At 39.8% G+C, this 21,084-nt stretch overlaps 1 protein-coding gene across 2 annotated transcripts in view; it reads left to right on the plus strand.

Annotated features, from left to right (window-relative positions):
- The window catches only part of MINDY4 (MINDY lysine 48 deubiquitinase 4), a 99,637-nt gene that overhangs the window by 2,935 nt on the left and 75,618 nt on the right, over positions 1 to 21,084 (plus strand). Inside the window, exons 2-5 of one of the 2 annotated variants that reach the window (XM_054016610.1) lie at positions 219 to 338; positions 2,251 to 2,471; positions 10,003 to 10,261; positions 11,423 to 11,883. In XM_054016610.1, the coding sequence (XP_053872585.1) occupies positions 219 to 338; positions 2,251 to 2,471; positions 10,003 to 10,261; positions 11,423 to 11,883 (1,061 nt within the window). The remainder of the gene's footprint in view (positions 1 to 218; positions 339 to 2,250; positions 2,472 to 10,002; positions 10,262 to 11,422; positions 11,884 to 21,084) is intronic. The other variant, XM_054016612.1, reaches the window with a different exon arrangement.

Below are 21,084 nucleotides of genomic sequence, written 5' to 3' on the forward strand. Positions count from 1 at the left end.
TGCAGGCTTCCCTTGATTAATTATAAAAAGTTTAGATAATATAGCAATAGTTAAATTATCCAAGATAATAATAGGAAGTTTAAGCACTAGTGGTGTATGTACTGTAGCATTTATAGCAAGCTTCAAATTAGGTATGACCTTCTGAATAAAGATGTTGTAAACTTTAAAGTTGTACTGTTTCCTGCAGTATTTCTAAAATTGACATTTCTTCCCTTGAGGGTTTAAAAAAGACAAGTGCCATTATGGACAGAGAATTTCCACGTACTGCACTTAGCATCAACAATAGAAATGAACTACGAAATGTTTTGCATCTACAATCTTTGTACAAACAAAACAAGGTAAGGGAATTTTCAGTTTTGTACTTAAGTGACCAGAAGTCAGCATCACCAAGAGTTGTATATTACATGTTAAAAGCAATCTTAAAAACCTGGTCAGACAAGAATCATCATTATGGGGTTACTTTAAAGTGCAAAGAGCTGTTAGCTGGACTTACTACATGTGTCATTTCCCATTACTGGTTGTAAAGAATAGACCTGATCTACATTTTGACTTTAAGGAGGGGCTGAGGTAACAAGGTTGTGTAAGTTGCATAGCACAAGTTTAAGGGCTGGAGATGGAACACTCTTATTATAACTTCAGTCTACATAAATGTTATTTAAAGAGTAGGGAGCAGTTAATTGTCCATCAGAGATTAGTCACTTTTAGCGTATCCATTTTCCAGATGAAGTTCTTTGTACACCAGAATCTAACCTACAGATAGAATGGATAGTGAGCATCATCTTGAGTCAGAATTGAACAAGAATGCGACATTGCCTGGTATTACAGGCACTGTTATCAGATCATGCTTTCAAAACATTTTGTAAAATTAAGCCCTTACCACTTATGAGTATTGTAGACCAGACATTTTTTTTGGCAGGGGAGGGTAAGAGTAGGTGTGCTAGCACTGCGGCCCTACCTACATTTCAGTTCAAGTAATTTTACCTACCCAAGTTTCTCCTCCATTTTTACAGGTATATCATGTTCAGCTACTTCACTTGTCCCAAAATATTGTGGTTCTGTATGTGGTAGCCTTGCTCAACTACAGATGTTGCTGGAAACAGTAAATGGTACCCATGTAAACTGGTTTAGGATACTTTTGAACAATATATACCAGGGCTAGGCAACCTATGGCATTCGTGCCAAAGGCGGCACGTGAGCTGATTTTCATTCCTGGGTCCTGGCCACCGGTCCGGGGGGGCTCTGCATTTGAATTTAATTTTAAATGAAGCTTCTTAAACATTTTAAAAACCTTATTTACTTTACATACAACAATAGTTTAGTTATATATTATAGACTTATAGAAAGAGACCTTCTAAAAATGTTAAAATGTATTACCGGCACGTGAAACCTTAAATTAGAGTGAATAAATGAAGACTCAGCACACCGCTTCTGAAAGGTTGCTGACTCCTGATATATACTATGTAAAATGAGTAGCAATTACCCTGATATAACCATAGTTACTTTAGGTTTGTTTTTGCTTTTAATGCTCAGCTTTGTACGGTTAAACAGTGTGGTTTTTTACTGGTTTTGAAGGACTTATGTTTTGTTCAATACCTTTTCCTTGTTACATTTACACAGAAGTGGTTGACACCCAATATTTCTGACTTTTTTTTAAACCAACATTTGAGAAATATAGTTCAACATGCATGATTGTATTAACTTATATCTAATTGGATAGCTAATGCTAGCTGCAGAACTTAAGATTTTTTTGCAAGAAAAACAGAACAGAAATCAGAAGTTTGAGTTATTATTGCATGTATAATATTCTAGTTCGTTCAATCCATTATGGTCAGTTTCTCAAGAAGTAGTTTCCTACTGGAATAAACATACCACTTTAGTCACTTATTTGGATATTGTATTAAGAAATATTTTTAAATATGAAGCCAAGACAAAAGGACTGGGGAAAGAATGTTTTGTTTCACTGTCTGCCTATTCTGTTTTAAGCTTCTGACTCTTAAGAATCTTTAAGGTGTAAAATAAACTGGATCTCTGAGTACTCCACATTCCTTAATATTTTCCTGAATCATACCATTTATGAACTAACATGACTTTATATCTGCAAAACCCCTCAGTTCATCTTAAAAAAACATGAGTCAGTTTAAACTGCTGCACAGTAAAACTAAAATGTTTCTCAATCTTCTGTTTTAACTAAAGTTAACTGGAGACTTTCAATAGTTGTAAAGCAATGTATTCCCTCCTCCCCCTCTCTAGGCAAAGGAGAATCCACTGAAAACAATTCTTGAAGTTATCACCAACTATTTTCTTGAACATTTTGGGACCACCAGATGCATCACAAGTCCTGCAGCTTCAGTTCTACAAGCTAAGAGCTCCCAGTCTAGGTGTATAGAGACATCATCAGTTAATGACTACTCAGATGAAGACATGCATGGCAGAACAACAGTGTCTGATGCAAGTAAAACTGAGGTTTACAGGTATAGTCCCATTTTACTTTACATGTGTATGCAGTCTAATCCCTACATTCAGAATTGCAAGTATGAAGAGGTTTCAGTTTTTACATTCAGTTTTGTCATCTTTTCCTAGTTGCCTTTAGCTTGGCACACTATTAAAAGGGTACTATGATGAATGTAGGTAAATATATTCTAAATTGAGATGATCCTTTTAATTATGTGCTCCTTGAGATTTGTCTTAGGGTGCCCTCTGCTATCATATTTGGTGTTTGACAATCTATCCTACATCTTCATTCTGCTGTACAAGGGGCCCTGAGCTATTATACCAGATGTTTGAGAAAGTTCAGATATGAATGCATGCCTTTAAGTCAGTGGTGAGCAACCTGCAGCCAGCCCATCAAGGTAATCTGATTGCGGGCCACAAGACATTTTGCTGATGTTGACAGTCTGCAGGCATGTCCCCCCCGCAGCTCCCAGCCACAATGAGATTACCCTGATGGGCCACAGGTTGCCCATCACTGCTTTAAGTAGTGATAAATATCTAGGCAACAAATTCTCTTATATGTAACTAGAAATAGAATACATAGGATCAGAATCATAAAAAAGGCATGATTGTATTCATTTCATCCCTACGAACTTAACAACCTCAAGTATTTTGAACCCCTTTCTACCCAAGTGTATATCCTGCAGGGTGGAACTTGTACAAATCCTTTCTATGACTTACTTTTGAATATTAATGTCCCCTTTTTGTTAAGATGTTTATGTTTAGTTTATGCTAGATACTATGCTTCAACTGAATACTTTTAGAAGCAGGTTCTTCTATTGGCTAGATCAGGGGTCAGCAACCTTTCAGAAGCAGTGTGCCGAGTCTTCATGTATTCACTCTAATTTTGCACGCCAGAAATAATTTTTAACATTTTTAGAAGGTCTCTTTCTAGAAGTCTATAATATAGAACTAAACTGTTGTTGTCTGTAAAGCAAATAAGGTTTATAAAATGTTTAAGAAGCTACATTTTAAATTAAATTAAAATGCAGAGCCCCCCCCCCCCCCCCCCCAACCAGTGGCCAGGACCTGGGCAGCATGAATGCCACTGAAAATCAGCTCACGTGCTGCCTTTGGCACGCCTGCCCTAGGTTGCCTACCCCTGGGCTAGATCAATTGAAGTCCCAGAGCCTCCTGCAATTTAAAACATGCCTGATCCCTCCCTCCAATGGTTTTCAAGCAATCCGTAGCTGCTCTTTGTCCCTTTAGCGGGGTCAATGAGCAGGCAGACTGAATAACCTGGATTTTTAAGTGTGTTTAAAAACAACAACCACCCACCCAGCTGTCCTTGGGGCAGTGATGAAGCCTAACCCCAGTGAAGGACGAGCCCTACAGACAGGGCAGGTGTGTAGCAGTGTGTGTGTGTGACAGAGACTTGGAAACCAAACGCTTTTATAATCTTCCACCAAATCTCCCCCCCCCCCCCCCCCCCGTGAGACGGTTTGAAACAAGGCTAAGCGGTCTCGCCCCGTCCCCCCGCCGGGGAGCTGCCCCCTGAGGGGGTTGCCAGGTCCCGCAGGGAGCCCGAGCCCTGAGGGCGCTTCTGCTTTAACAAGCGGCCCCTCCCGGGCAGCCCCGGTCCCTAGTATCTGCCCCTGGGAGGGGGGGGGGGGGGGCGCTGAGCGTCAGGCCACAGTGACTCAGCCCATCCCCCACACAGCTCCTGCGCCACAGCGACCAGCCCCTGTCCCAGCTCGCGCCCTCCGCTCTACTTATACCCCTCCGTCGCGCATGCGCAATGAAACGTGCGGCCGTTCTTTCCCGCCCCCACCCCCGCGCGCAGGAGGCGGGAATGATTGACCAGCGAGCTCTCCGCTCCCGACGCAGGGCGGCCCCGATCGCGAAGGTTTACTCTCTTTCTTGTGTCTCGCTGGGACTCTATGATCCTCACCCTCTAAAGCCAGACCGCTCTAGTCTCCGGGCTTGCGCAGTGGTTCCCTGGCGGAGGCCGAGGGGGAGGGGCAGGGAGGAGTGCCCAGCTGTTTTTAAAGAGACACACACACGTTCATCTCTCCCCTCCCCAGTGGCATATGTTGGGGTTTCAGGGTGCAGCCAAGGGAGGGGTGACCCCACTGACATGCCTGGTCTCACCTCCCTTCTCTGTTGCTCCAAAGGTAGCTTGAGAAAGGTGAGTTGCCAACTCTCACAGTAAGTGGTGCTTTTTTTAAAGCCCCAGCTCCAGGAGTCAAGTGATTACCTGAGACGCTTAATTTTCTTTAAAGAAAGAGTACATTTCTAGCCACTGTGGGTGCAGAGATAAGCTTGATGACATGACCCCAGTGTATTCTGAAAGCTCAGAAACCAGAAAGCAAAGATAAAATAACACAAAATGTATTCACTTAAAAAAATAATGATGATTTTTTTCCTGCCAGGCTTGTGGGTTTTTTGGATCGCCTGACTCATGATTCTTGCACACTTGGGGTTGGCGATGCTGAGCATGGATGGATGTGGGGATGGAAGAAAGTAACTGAGTGGATGTGCAATGGAGGCATACGTTGTGGGTTTGTTCTCAGCTGGTATACATCAGTGTGGCTCTATTGACTGGAATGGAGCTGTGCCGATTTACACCCACTGAGAGTCTGCCCATTTGTATGTTGATCTCATTCCTACCTTCGAGTGGCCTTGGAAGGGATGTGAGGAAAGGTGGGGATTTCTCCTTCCCATCTTTAATACCCTGGGGGCTGCAGATCTCTATCAGGGGGGACAGTGGACACGTTTTGGCCCATGCTCTGGCAACACAAAGGGGCTGCAAAGCTGCCGTAATAAGGAATGGCATGCGGAACTGCCCATCTGGCAATGCTAAGTCCTTCCAGAATGTCAGGGCGGGAAGGAGTGTGGCTGGAGTATGCTACCTCCAGTGACCCCCATAACCAAGTCAGCCCCCAGCAGCCAGAGGAGAAATGGGCAATTAGAGTGTAAAAAGCCGGTGTCTGAGATGAGTCCACATTTCAGCCTTCCTGATAATTAAAAAAAAAAAAAAAAAAAGAAGTGAAACAGCACAGAATGAGAATTAGATTTTCTGTGCCAAGAGCTGGTTCTTTGAGTCATGATCTAATAACCATCTCTTATAAATAAGTTTACCTCTTCACGTCCTTTAGAGAGGCTTTGACAAACTCTAAAAACAGCCCCAGTATTTACACACTGGGCCAGATTTTTAGAGGTAGTTAGGCACCTAAAGTTGCAGATAGATGCCTAATGGGATTTTCAAAAGCATGTAGGTGCCCATGGGGCTTAGGTGCCTTGGCACGTTTGATAATCCCACTAGGTACTTATCTGCATTATTAGGTGCCTAAATACCTTTTAAATCTGGCCCACTGTGCCCTTTGCCAGCCAAGAATTGCATGGCCCTGAGTCACAAGTCATGGTCCCCGGCACCTCTAGAACTTCCGTGTATCCTTTCTGTATACCGTGCCCTTCCCTCTTGTACAATATTTTGGTTGCTTCTAAAAAGTAGCTGTTTAACTATTTAATTAAAAGGAATATTTTATAACACAATATTTTTTAACTTCATGGAACTTGCTGGTGAAGGATCATAATGATGAAAATATTTAATTAGAAAAAAAGGTTAAAAGGTTAGAAATTGAAATGAACATGTTAATCACTTAATGTTTTAGCCTCTGCAGTTACATTAGCTGGGATACAAATTATATTGGTATATTTGGCCCCCGACCTGGAGGGATGGGGCTCATGCATCAGGGCATAAACTGCTCACCACCTATAGTCAGGAAGTACAATTCCCCCCATGATATACCAGTTACTATATACTATACTATAGATAAAAAGCAACAAAGAGTCCTGTGGCACCTTATAGTCTAACAGATGTATTGGAGCATAGGCTTTCGTGGATGAATACCCACTTCGTCACCCACGAAAACTTATGCTCCAATACATCTGTTAGTCTATAAGGTGTCACAGGACTCTTTGGGTACATCTACACTACAGCGGGGAGTCGATTTAAGATACGCAAATTCAGCTACGTGAATAGCGTAGCTGAATTCGACGTATTGCAGCCGACTTACCCCATTGTGAGGACGGCGGCAAAATCGACTTCTGCCACTTTTTGTCGGCGGCGCTTACTACCACCTCCGCTGGTGGAGTTAGAGCGCCGATTCGGGGATCGATTGTCGCGTCCCGACGGAACGCGATAAATCGATCCCCGAGAGGTCGATTTCTACCCGCCGATTCAGGCGGGTAGTATAGACCAGACCTCAGTTGCTTTTTACAGATCCAGACTAACACGGCTACCCCTCTGATATACACCTCTACCTCGATATAACGCGGTCCTTGGGAGCCAAAAAATCTTACCGCGTTATAGGTGAAACCGCGTTATATCGAACTTGCTTTGATCCGCTGGAGTGCGCAGCCCTGCCCCCCCAGAGCACTGCTTTACCGCGTTATATCCAAATTCATGTTATATCGGGTCGCGTTATATCGAGGTAGAGGTGTACTATAGATACTATATATACTAATACAATAGATCAGAGGTTCTCAAACTGTGGGTCAGGACCCCAAAGTGGGTCACGACCCTGTTTTAATGGGGTTGCCAGGGCTGCCGTTAGTCTTGCTGGGGTCTGGGGTTAAAGCTGCAGCCCAAGGGCTTCAAGCCCTGGGTGGTAGGACTCAGGCTTCGGCTTTGGCCCAGGGTGGCAGGGCTCAGGTTACAGGCCCCCCTGCCCAGGGCTGAAGCACTGGGGCTTTGGCTCCCAACCTGGAGCGATGGGGCTCAGGCAGGCTCAGGCTTCGGTCCCTCCTCCTGGGGTCATGTAGTAATTTTTGTTGTCAGAAGGGCGTCGCAGTGCAATGAAGTTTGAGAACCCCTGATATAGATGCTTTATGGGGTTTTATACCTTCCTGTGAGTCATCTGGAACTGGCTAAAGTCAGAGGGTGAAATCCTGGCCCCAGTGAAGTCAAAAGGAGTTTTGCCCGAATTTCACCCATCGACCAGATACTAGACTAGGACCTAATCCTGCAAAGATTTATGTACGTGGGTGACTCTACAATTTGAGTGCAATCCCCATTGACTTCCATGTGGCTACTCATACATAAAGATAAGCACCTGCATAAGTCATTGCAGGATGGGAGCCATATGGTATTCTTGCACATCCTATATTTAAATAAGGAGTCAGAGAACTTTTGGCAATGTAACATTGCAAGACACAAAAATCTAAGCCTCACAGAAACACATTACAAAACGTAAATCATAAGAATGAAATACTTTAAAAACATCCTTCACTTTAATCCAAAATCAGTGAGTCTCATTCCAAATGAGAGACTCTTGGCAAGCTTCGAAGGAATGGCAATGATTAAGCTGCTGGTTTGCCGCGAACCCTGCCTACCATGCTGACCAATTTTGCCTCATTGTTTCCTGGTATTCCCCCATCTGGCTGTATCCGTCTTGTTTTATACTTAGATTGCAAGCTCTTTGGGGCAGGGACTGTTTTTCTTGGGTGTTTATACAGCGTATAGCACACTGGGGTCTTGGTCCATGACGAGAGACTCCTAGACGTGACGATATTACAAATAGGGCTGTCAAGCAATTAAAAAAATTAATCACGATTAATCACATGATTAATCACACTGTTAAACAATAATAGAATACAATTTATTTAAATATTTTTGGATGTTTTTCTACATCTTCAAATATATTGATTTCAATTACAACACAGAATACAAAGTGTACAGTGCTCACTTTATATTTATTTTATTACAAATATTTGCACTGTAAAAAACAAAAGAAATAGTATTTTTCAATTGCACTGTAGTCCCATCTCTTTATCATGAAAGTTAAACTTACGAACGTAGAATTATGTACAAAAAAACCCTGCATTCAAAAACAAAACAATGTAAAACTTTAGAGCCTACAAGTCCACTTAGTCCTACTTCTTGTTCAGCCAGTCACTCAAATAAGTTTGTTTACATTTGCAGGAGATAATGCTGCCCTCTTCTTGTTTACAGTGTCACCTGAAAGTGAGAACAGGCATTCATATGGCACTCTTGTAATTGGCACTAAAGATTCATATATCCCTTAATGCTTCTACCACCATTCCAGAGGAAATGCATCCATCCTGATGATGGGTTCTGCTTGATAACGATCCAAAGCAGTGCGGACCGATGCATGCTTATTTTCATCAGCTGAGTTAGATATCAATTTCAGAAGGTTGATTTTCCTTTTTGGTGGTTTGGGTGCTGTAGTTTCCGCATCAGAGTGTTGCTCTTTTAAGACTTTGGACAGCATGCTTCACACCTTGTCCCTCTCAGATTTTGGACGGCACTTCCGATTCTTAAACCTTGGTTTGAGTGCTGTAGCTATCTTTAGAAATCTCTCATTGGTACCTTCTTTGCGTTTTGTCAAATCTGCAGTGAAAGTATTCTTAAAATGAACAACATGTGCTGGGTCATCATCCAAGACTGCTATAACATGAAATATATGGCAGAATGTGGGAAAACAGCAGGAGACACACAATTCTCCCACAAGGTGTTCAGTCATTAATAAAGTAATTAATGCATTATTTTTTTAACAAGCATCATCAGCATGGAAGCATGTCCTCTGGAATGGTGGCTGAAGCAAGAAGGGGCATATGAATGTTTAGCATATCTGGCATGTGAATACCTTGCAATGCCGGCACAAAAGTGCCATGCGAATGCCTGTTCTCACTTTCAGGTGACACTGTAAATAAGAAGTAGGCAGCATTATCTCCTGTAAATCTAAATAAACATGTTTGTCTTAGCGATTGTCTGAACAAGAAGTAGGACTGAGTGGGCTTGTAGGCTCTAAAGTTTTACCTTGTTTTGTTTTTGAGTGCAGTTATGTAACAAAAAAATCTACATTTATAAGTTGCACTTTCACGATAAAGAGATCGCACTACAGTACTTATATGAGATGAATTGAAAAATACTATTTCTTTTGTTTATCATTTTTAAAGTGCAAATATTTGTAATCAAAAATAATAATACAAAGTGAGTACTGTACACTTTGGATTCTGTGTTGTAATTGAAATCAATATATTTAAAAATGTAGAAAAACATCCACAAATATTTAATACATTTCAATTGGTATTCTACTGTTTAACAGTGTGATTAAAACTGCGATTAATTGTGATTAATTTTTTTAATCGCGATTAATTTTTTTGAATTAATTCCGTAAATTAGCTGTGATTAATTGACAGCCCTAATTACAAATAAGAAATGATAATAAATTAATTCTCATTGAAGACAGCTAATGGTTTAAACGCTATTTAGGATTTTATACATACTTTCTCCATTAGGAGATGGTATGTTGCACATTAAGATATCATAAGATTAAAATAATAATTTATTTAATTTATAATTCATTCCAGAAAAAGTGCAGGATTAAAAACTGAAGAGCTGTATGCAGACATTTTAAGTGATGAGCTATCAGTCATATATAATTGCTAGATAATTCACAAGTAACTCAACCACATTATTATTGTAATTTTTTATTGATAGTATTTGTGTATAATTTCATTTTAAATATGTTTCTTCCCTGGTAGATATGACATTGATGTTCCACTAGATAAAGTCATTCCATCGAAGAGACATCAACATAAAAGTGAGAAATCCAAGACTGTGGTAGTACCCAATAGTGGCTCATCCTCTGAAGGAGATAAAAAGTCAAAAAATAGCAGAGATGATTTGAAAATAACAGAAACTTCTGAGGAGATGAAGACCACAATGAGAGAGAAGCAAAGGTCCAGGTCTGGTCTCATTGTCAGAGGAATGATGGCTGGACCCACTGCAAGTTCACAAGAGGTGCTTTCCTGTACTTCTAGAGAGATTAAATAGAGGGTTAGAGTTATAGATTTCTACATTATATTTTCTAGTAAAGACATCTGAATATAACATGCAGATTATTTTTGTATATTAAATCGCTATATTTAGAGTTTGTAGTAGAGCAGTAATTTAAGGAAGAGATTGTAGTTAGTAATTTAAGAAAATCTTTTAGATGATTTAGAACCATCAGCGATCATCACATTGTGTAATAACTAATCTATGCAACTCTCTGATCTTTGATTACACTATGTATAGTTATTGTTTATTTTCCATTCTCATTACTTTTTATTTCTTTAAGACTGGAATTTTCAAAGGTACATAAGGGAGTTAGGCACTCAAATCCCAATGCATTTCTTTAGAAACCCCAGCCTAAATCAACAACAGTTCTGGGTTCCAGCAATTAAACTTCAACTAACATTCTCATGTGTTTTGTACTGTACTCTTTCAGTGAGTATTCTTAAAAACACCAAGATTCATGTTTTTGGTTTTTCTCCCTATTCTGTTTTTTTGTGTGTCAACGGGAGTTTTGCCTGAGTAAAGAGTGCAAAGTTGGACCCATGATCATTAGCAATGGAAAAATCTCTCATGATCAGTTTGAATAATTTCTGAGATGCACATAAAAGTTTGTGTGTGTATCTGAACTTGTCTAAACCACTTGGGTCTAGAAATAGGACTGGATACTTTCCTGTACTTCCTGATTTCATCTGAACTGGGTAAAACCTCAACAACAAGGTTTCGTGAGCTATTTCATTTCTGATCCTGGATGAAAAGAAGGAGTGCCTGAAAATGCACAATTAAGAGACCAAAAAAGTTGATCCTTATTATTAATAATAATATTTATGTATTTATTTATTTATTTATTTTTATGTTGTAGCACTAAGGAGCCCTATTCATGGGCCAGGTGGATCCCACCCCAAGTGACTTACCATATAGTTCTGGCTTGATACTGTCCAAATTTTGGATGAAGATGCAAGTCAGTTCTTACTATTATTATCCAAACAGGCTCTCCCACATCCCTAATAACAGAATAAACTGCATATCCCAGTAGTTAGACTAATAGAGCCTTCTGCTTTCTTGTGTGTTTGTTTAAAAAGGCTGAACATTTAATCTGGTATGTTCTTTATTGACAATTTATCCTAGGATTCAGTAAAAAGGAAGCTTCTAAAACGATCCTCTGGCATAAATAGCACAATGCAATTCAAAGAGGAAGATCATCAGAAAAATTCTTCAGTGGTGCCAACTAGTGATTTTCAAGAAATTAAAGGAACTTCCACAGAGTCCATGAGTTACCTTTCATCACATAATGCCAGTGGTCTGAAAGAAGATATGGAATTTTCATCAAAGATTTCATCAAACTCATACACAACTTCAATCAGTGAGAAGCTAAGACATACATCCAAAGACACAGCTGATCCACTTGCCAAACTCTTATCAGAAAGAGAGAGAACCAAAGCTGAAGAAAGGAAATCAATGGCAAGCTTTGATATAGACACCAGTGAAAAAACACTCAGATTAAGTGTTCTTCACAGACATTCAGAAGCTGGAAGAGAAAAGAGAGACAGATCTCCCAAAAACAATGAGAATCGGTTATCAGGCCGCAGGTAAGATTGTTGGGTATCTTTCAAGAATATCTGTAAAACTACTGTACTGAAGAGTTCAGGAAGTGTTGTAGTTAACTAATATTGATTTGTGCAGGAAGCCTAGATATGATTTCTATTTAGCTCAGAGGCACAAAAGGAGGTGCTCAACAAAGAGCCCTCTTATGCATTAAGAACTAGCACTGATGAGCTTCAGATTGTGTGAAGAAGGTGAAAAAGGAAGTATAATTTATCTCTTCACTTAACCTAAGAACCGGGGCTCACTCAATAAAATTAATAGGCAGCAGATTTAAAACAAACAAAAGGAAGTATTTCTTCACATAACATGCAGTCAACCTGTGGAACTCATTGCCATGGGATGTTGTGAAGACCATAAGTAACTGGGTTCAAAAAAGAATTAGATAAGTTCATGGAGGACAGCTCGATCAATGGCTATTAGCCTCTGTTTGCCCGATGCTGGACTGGACAACAGGGGACGGGTCACTTGATAATTGCCCTGTTCTGTTCATTCCCTTTGAAGCATCTGGCACTGGCCACCATCAGAAGACAGAATACTGGGTTAGATGGACCATTGCTCTGACTCAGTATGGCTGTTCTTGTGTTTTTATGAACTGAGTCCTGTTGCATCTGAGAAGTATGAGAATATGGCCCCCGGGTGCTCATGTAAAATGAGGGAATATAGAAGGTGATCCTCAAGTCTGTAAGAGGAAGAGAGAACTTCCTTAACCCCATGATCCCAAAAACATATTGATGACTTTCCCTCTCCTTCCACCCTTATATGTCACTATCTTCACATGGATTATAAACTCTTCAGTGCAGGATCTGAGGTATTTTATATATAGGAGCTTTGTACAGCTCCTAGCACATTGGGAACCTGATGCTGATCCATGTTCCAGGGCACTAATGTGAAATAAATGCACATTGTCTGAATGGGGCTGTGATCTTGATTAGGCCTTGAAATATATCTATATCTGAACAGCAGAAGAAGAAAATGCTGGAGACAGTGTTGTTTTCTTCCCTTTCAAGTGATGCTAGGACAGGTTTTATTTAAGAGTTATCTTGCCTGAAGTTAGAATGAAGTTGTCGGTACTTGGCTAAAAATTTCTAATTTCTAATGGGCTTCATTGGCCCATTGCTTATAGCAGTCTATAATTAGTTGCATAAATAAGTGGCCTGAATTGCAAAGGTATTTCAGTCAATAGAAATTGAGTGTGGTCAACACCTCTTAAAATTAGGAGACTTGGGTAGGTGTCTTATTGTGGGTATAGAAGAGTAGCATTAGGCACCTGGTTTGAAAATCTTAGACTGAATGTAATACTACTGGTTATTATAAGAGTAGATTGATTTAAAAACAAAACACTGAGGATGACCTGATCGCTATTCCAAACTGCAAACTTAAATTCTTTCTTTTGGTTTATTGGGTTTCTATACTTAAATTCTGCGTCCTAATGAGCACAGGACACTGTTGACATCCATGGTAGTATGTTAGGTCCCTCCATCTTTCTTTTCCGGGGACTGGAGGAAGCAGTGAGCAAGGGACTCATTGAAGCTGCATGGAGACCAGCGTGGCACTTTCCTCTTCTTAGGAGCCAAAAAACATTTGCAGAGGCCTCTGGCTTTCCTCCCCTTTCCTCTTCCTTCACCTGCATGACACAGTTATTTGTTCATGTTAGCAGATTTCATCTAAGTGATGTGGATTGCTGAACAACCTGTCAGAACACCGACTTCAAGGTCCCAGCATCCCAAGAGATTTACAGTAGATGGTTTAAAAAAAAAAAAAAGCCTTTATGTCACGAATAAGAAAAAATAAGTGTTCTACACTAACAGAAAGAATTGCTTTAGGGAATACAGGGTGATAAGAGTGAGTATGTTCCCAATATTGATGAAATAATAGGAGTATAGCAGATTATGTATCACTGCCTTGCTCTGTAGCAAAGGGCTGGCTAAAACCGAGTAGGAGGTTTTGTTCAAACAACAAAGCAGTTGTAATACCTCCACGCAGCTGCTGCTGGGCCTTGTGGCATCTACCATGCTAAATCAGCACCTGTGGGACAGAGATGAAAAGCAGTAGCTGTGCTGGAAGGAACTGACACCCCATGCACAATCCTGCACAATGTATGTATGTCCCTGTGAGTTAAAACAGCTTTGATTCCTCTGATGGAATGAGCGGGTTTCAGAAAGAACAGTAGAGGGAGCTGTTTCATAAACAGTCTGTTTAATCATTGCATTGGTATTAGTATCGTAAAAGACCTTGCTGACATAGGGCTCACAGGCTCTTGCATGGTGCTGAGAATTCTGGCCAAACCACAAAGTGCATAAGTACTTTGAGCACATGAAGCACATGACTTCTCTTTGAAGTCAGGGGGACTGATCCTGTGCTTAAAATTAACCATATGCTTATGGGGGGGGCGGGCTCGGCAGGGCGGCGCTTTTTTTTTGCTGCTTGGGGCAGCAAAAAAGTTAGAGCCGGCCCTGACAGTGCCAAGCATGACTGGGTCCTGGTCCCGAAGTAGGGCTCCTAGGTGCTAGAATAATTTAATGAATAAATAATAATAACTTTGCAGGATCTAGCTCAGAAAGTGTAACAGTCACTATTTATTTGGAGCCAAAGTCCACTCTCTGTAACTCGCATTTCAGTGTTAATGATGACAGAATTTGACCCTTCTCGATTAATATTTGAAATGTAGTTTAGGACTGATTGCAGCTGGTTCACCCGCAGGGTTTTGTAATCTTTTCCTTTTTTCCCTTAGCAAAGTGAAGACATTCCAGTCTTATTTTTCATTCCTGTTTTCTTTCCCTTTTTCTGGCTTGCCATGTTCAAAGGTTCTGATTGTTATTCACCACCCCAGGCACCTTTTGTCTATAGATGCACTCGGCAAAAAAAGAAGGCAAAACCACAGCACTGCATCAAAGGACTATCTGAATATCAATGAATAACGGCTGCTGACAGAGCAGAGAAAAATAACTGTTTATAAAAATCTACAGGAGAAATATGGATTCCTCAATATTTGGACTCCCACACTTAAGTAAAAGGGAAGGATGAACACCGTGCTGTGTTTGCTGTTTTGTGAGTCATTATATCATTGATTAGTCTTAGACAAGGCAAGAATTGGGGGGCACAGGAGGGTATCTGTTAACTAACTAAAGTTTAATAATGATAATGATAATACTGATCTCTTACACTTTTTATCAGGAGATTTCAAAGCAATTACAAAGGAGATCAATATCATTTTCCCTTTTCAGATGGAGAAACTGATGCACAAAGAGGTGATGTTACTTTCCCAAGGTCACCAAGCAGGCCTGTGGCAGAGCTGGGAATCAGAGGCAGATTTGGGGTTTGTGGGGCCCTGGGCCAGAGCAAATGATGGCCCCTCCCCACCCCTTTCACCTACAGTTCCTCCTGCCCCCACCTGGTACTCCTGCTGGGGAAATGAGGTCAGGGCGGGAGAGTTTGCCCCACCCCGCCTCCCCTCCCGGCACTCATGCCGGGGAGCTTGGTCAGGGCACAGGGGCTTCCCCTGCCCACCCGGCGCTCCTGCTGGGGAGCGGGGTCGGGGCATGGGGGTGCCCATTTTTCCAGAGGCCTCCAAATTGGCCGAGGCCCCTGGGCACAGGCCCAATTGGCTCAGTGGCTAAATCCTCCACTGCTGGGAATAGAACCCAGGTATCCTAAATCCCAATCTAGTGCTCAATTGACTAGTTTAGACTAATATATTTATATTTTGTACAATATTAAAAATATAAACTCAAAACTAGTCCTCTATATTCAACGGTCTGTACTGAGGCCAACATTGCATTAGCTTTGTTGGGAGTTTGTCCTGAATAAGAACTGCAGGATTATAATCTTATTTTTACAGGCACATTTTAGCCAGGTAGACAAACCAAGAAGACATTTGGATTTCTCTTACAACCAAAATGAAATGCTCAGCCATTTTGGATTTACATACAAGAGGAATGATGAACTGACTATGAATGGAATCCTTCCAGAAATGATCAGCTGTAGTAATACAATTATTCTCCAAATATACTTAAAAAAGCAAACTTAGTTGCTATTGTTTCTTAAGTAGTTTTTCATAAAATAGCTGACTGAATTTATGAAAATCAATTCGAAACAAAGAATATGGATGTAGGTTGTGGTATTTATTGGTTTATTTAAAGGACACCATTAGGGATCTCTGGATTAATATCTGATTTATTTACCTTAACAGATGTTCTCCATTTTCTAGGTCTGACAAAGATTCCAAACATCCACCATTAATAAGTCAATATTTAACTACATTTACTACACTGCCACTGGTAATTGTGGTAAAATGTTGACTTCTTAATGGAGACCTCTCTATTTTTCAATACACTTCTGACTTACCATGCATCCCCTTGTAGATATATTGTGTCTACTGCCATGTAATAACTTTTAAAACATCCCTTTAGTCACAGAAGTTAGAGATGGAAAAAATATCTAGCTTACATAGTGCCTATCACTGTGGTGTCTTCATGCTTCTACACAAAATTAAGGAGTGCAAATGAGAAGAACAAAGCTGTTATTTTCTCTGTGTTCTTCAAGAGTTAGATCTTGTCAGGGTCATATGGTCTCTTCCACGCCACTGCAAATTTGTTCCAAAAATAGTGTTACATGCTTTCAAGTGCTTTATACAATTTGTGCATTCACTCGTGGTAATTTCGTGCACAAAATGCATGCCTTTACTTTGAAATTCTATCCCTCACTTTTTAATATAACCCTACAAAAGAGGAGAAATCATAGGTAAATGGCAGCAAATCTGCATGAATCCTGAGTTATAAATAATTGACAACAAATCTAATTCCCTAACTCATCCTCTTCTAGCTATGTATTAAACCATATAGGATATATGTCTCTAGCCTCTATTTGCCAGAAGCTGGAAATGGGTGACACAGGATGGAGTCTGGCATTGGCCACTATCGGAAGACAGGCTATGACTGTTCTTATGTTTATGAGAATCACTGTTTTGGTTCCCATAAGGCCTAGACACAATAATTTGCAATAAGCATAGAGTTTCAACATGAACTTCAGATTTATGTTCTTGAGTAGTTAGGTCATACTTGTAATATTAGTTTTGAGATAGTTTGAGTCTTTTAAGTCCAGTTGGGCAGTGTATGTTTCTTTCCCCTCAAAAAACTGTATATATAATAATAGGAAAAATAATCACGTGCAGAATGTTTACTTTTCTGGTATCATTCAGCTAAACAACAATTAAGTGTGTCAATTTGTCGGGCTTATTCATGGGGTTTTATTTTATCACATAAGACTTGATCATTTAAGAAGTATGCTCCTTAAAAAGTATGGAGTTCTCAGTATTCTTGAACCTTTTTTCGTAAGTTCACATCACATCATCATATTTATCACAAGGACTATAAAATATACCTATTACTTAGATATAAACCCTTACATATATATATATACACATGCACACACATTGTGAAGTGTTATTCATTTCTTTAGAATGTAAGCGTCTATATCTAAGTAATAGGTATATTTTATAGTCCTTGTGAGGGTCTATATCTAAGTTATATGTATATTTTATAGTCCTTGTAATATATAGAGATATATCTATGCACACACACACACACACATACACACACACACACACACACAGTATATACTCTTTTACACTGTGAAAAAAGGCTGTAAATATGACACCTTGACATGACTTCATATCAACATTGCTCAATTTAACAAGTCAAAAATGATTTTTTAAACTTCCAACGCCAGTCAATGTAAAATCTCAAAATCAAGCTGTTTTTTTTTTCTTACCCTTTCTATGTTCATCACCAGTAATGCTCATCATTCTTCAGCTATCCCTTTCTATCCGCATTATCCTTTCATTTGAATTTATGGTACTTGAAAACATTGTTAGTGATGTGCAATGCAGCTCAGTCTTCTTTAACTGTTTTGGCTCTAGCAGGAATAATTTTTTTTTTTTAAATAAGTGCATAGCATAAAGAGATGCACAAGGATCAAATATGTTAAGTGTGACAGTGACTTTTCTAACCATAACCACACTATAAGTTCAACAAATACACCTCTACCCCAATATAACGCGACCCGATGTAACATGAATTCAGAAATAATGTGGTAAAGCAGCACTCCGGGGCAGGGCAGGGCTGCGCACTCCGGCGGATCAAAGCAAGTTTAATATAACGCGGGTTTCGCCTATAACGCAGTAAGACTAACGAGAACAGCATTATATCGGGGTAGAGGTGTAGTCTGAAAGAGCATATTCAAATATGAGGATATAAACTATCAAAGACCTCGCCAAAACTTCTAAGCTCCTACCTGAGCAGAGTCTTGAATGGGAATACAGTGCAAAAAGATAACAAAAAATGACTTTCACCTCTGATATATTGTCATTGATGCTGAAACCCCTAAGGGTAAGAATGCTATTATCAGTGAACTGAGCACACAGATTAAGGAATTAAGATCAATCATAGAACAGAATATATGATCACTGTGGATGGGAAAAATTAAATAGGTAAGATGAATGTCTAACATGGATGAAATTAATTCTATTGCTTGTCTATACCTCATATAGAATTGAGGGCATTTCATGGCACCTTTTGCCCACTTACAGAGTCATCCTGCTGCTGCCAATGCAGCCTTAGGATGGTAGTAGCCTTCTAGTCTGATGTGTCCCCAATCTTCTCATTGCAAGAGTGAGGGATATGAATTGGCAGGTGGATCCTTGTATTTGCTGATCCAGCAGCTTTGCATATGCCCCTAAATTTCTTTCTATATTAATGCAGATGGAATCCATGGAACTTCATGGCATCTCTGAGGGTAGGCCCCCTGTGTAACTGCAACAGTTCTGATGTTTTCAGGACCTCTGTCTACCCATAGCTAGGTGAGAAGATCTGGCCCATCAAAAGGTATCCTATTATGGGAGTTTTGACATCTGTGTTCTGCCTGCCATGGCATATGGAACTGAAAAAAATTAATTCCCCAGGAAAACAGAGTAGAGGCTAAAATCTCAACAGCAAAGGAAGCATGAGAATACCTATGGAATTACCTGGAGAACCAGGAGACCAAACAAAGAGATCAGGCTCAGTTCAAGAATATCTTGCCTGTACTGTAGAAGCTAAAAAGGGAAGGGAAGACAGCACCACAAAAAGAGACAGAACTGTTTTACACTAGAATAGTTTCCTTCTTCCATAACCAAACAAAAGGATATGGGTTGCCTGTGATAACAGAGGACTGAAGTCGGTGACTCAGTAGGTCCCTTCTGCTCCTGTGTTCCTATAATATCTCAGAATATTGTCCAAAGGAAGGGATCAGGAATGAGGCACTTAAGTTTTTACTCATACTTTCACTGTGAACACAAGTCATCCCTACCTCTTCTGTACCTCTAATTACTCCTTCTATACTGTCCTCTTTACTGCGTGCAGTCTTGGCTAGAAATGGAATGTGAGCTAGTGATTTCCTTTCGAGACTCTGCCAATGTAGCTAGGTAATTTGAAGAGTAGGGGCTGTTTTATGAGCATGTGGCTTGGCGTCAGCCATCTTCTTCCAACCAAAACCTTAGCATCTCTGTGATGTGCTCCATCTCCACTAGCTGTGGACTAACAGCCAGATGAGTCCTCTGCCAGAATTTCTTTTCCTATATGGCAATGCATAGCCTTTTAACCAAAATTCCCCAGATGGGAACTTTTTTAATTGTTCCAAAAATATCACAGCAAAGACTCATTATTCTGTCATGAATTCTTTCCAAGCTGTGCCTGCATCCAAACACAAACAGACTAAATGTAGGGAATTGCCATAGATACTAATGCCTTCATTGGAACATTAGTCATATTTCATAGAATCATTGAAATTAGAGATGGAAAAGACCTTTTTAGGTCACTTTGTTCTACAGTATATTATTCAGTACTATATATATATTTGCTACAGCACATTTTCCAGGGTTTTGTCCAGTTCAGTCTTTAAATGGCTCAAGAGACAGAACTCTCACCACTTCCCTTGGGAATCTATTCCAAAGTCTAATAGATCTTAGTTTTAGGATTTTCCCCCTTATATTCTGCCTAAATTTTCTTTTGCTTAATTCTATCCCATTATTTGTAGTTATAGCTGCTTTTACCACCCTGGTCATTCCTCTCCCTGCTTTTCGTTTACCCCTTTTAAGTACCCTGTAGGCAGTTATCTTATTCCGTTAGTCATCATTTGACTAAAGTTTATATATAATGATTTTAATATTTGCTCATAATTCTGTCCCTCCAACCTCTGAATTTTTGTCTTTTGCTGCTCTTAATTTCCTTCCTATTTCTTTCTAGTACTCAGAGCTCCCATAATGGTACAATATCCTAGGCATGTCTCACCAGTGCCACATGGAGATTAAAAATCTTTCTGTTGATGTTCTACTTCTTAGTATGTGGTGAAAAATCACATTGGTGTGTCTTGCCATTACATTGCATTGCAAGCTCATATCTTATTAGTTTCAGTTTTGGACAGTGATGTAAACATAATCTTTCCTGAGTGTCTTCTTCTGAACCACTTTTATGAGCCAGTGCTAGATGTAGGATACTGGCTTAGATGACTCTGTTGTAGTGCAGTAGTTCTGCATTCCTATGCCTTGGTGAGTACAGGCACTTTCTCTATGCTTTGCAATACGGCATTTCTACATGTGACTATCAGCTGTGAGTCTGAATCACTTTGTTTTGTCTTCTGAATCATCACTCACTTTCTCACTCTTACCTTAACTGAGGTCAATGAAGGTGGACATTTGTATTATGCTACTGACAGTTCTTACTTAGAGATGATGAAAAAGCCTTGGCTATGAGAGGATTTTCCCTATTTATACATTTCAGTAAAAAGGATAGAAAAAAACCCAACAACCTGAAGATACATTTTGGGGAATAGAAGTAGAGCTGGGTAGGAAACGGCTTTGCTGTCCCACAAATATATTCAAGAGTTTGAAATATTTTCCCATCTATAATCTAGACAAAATGTCAAAATCTCTAAATCATTCATGAACCAGAAAATAATTTTTTTCATTTCAGGTCAATGAAAACATTTCATTTCTATCATTCTGAAATTTTTGGTTCAGTTTTGATGGGGTTTTTTAAATCCTTTTTTAGTCAAATTAGCTTACATTTTGAAACTTTGGATTGGGAAACTGGAATTTTTCATTTTGAAAATGTCGCAATTAAATATTTTGACAAATCTGAAACATTTTTTCT

Source organism: Malaclemys terrapin, chromosome 2 (genome assembly GCF_027887155.1).
Source record: "Malaclemys terrapin pileata isolate rMalTer1 chromosome 2, rMalTer1.hap1, whole genome shotgun sequence".
In the NCBI taxonomy this organism is placed as follows: domain Eukaryota; kingdom Metazoa; phylum Chordata; order Testudines; family Emydidae; genus Malaclemys; species Malaclemys terrapin.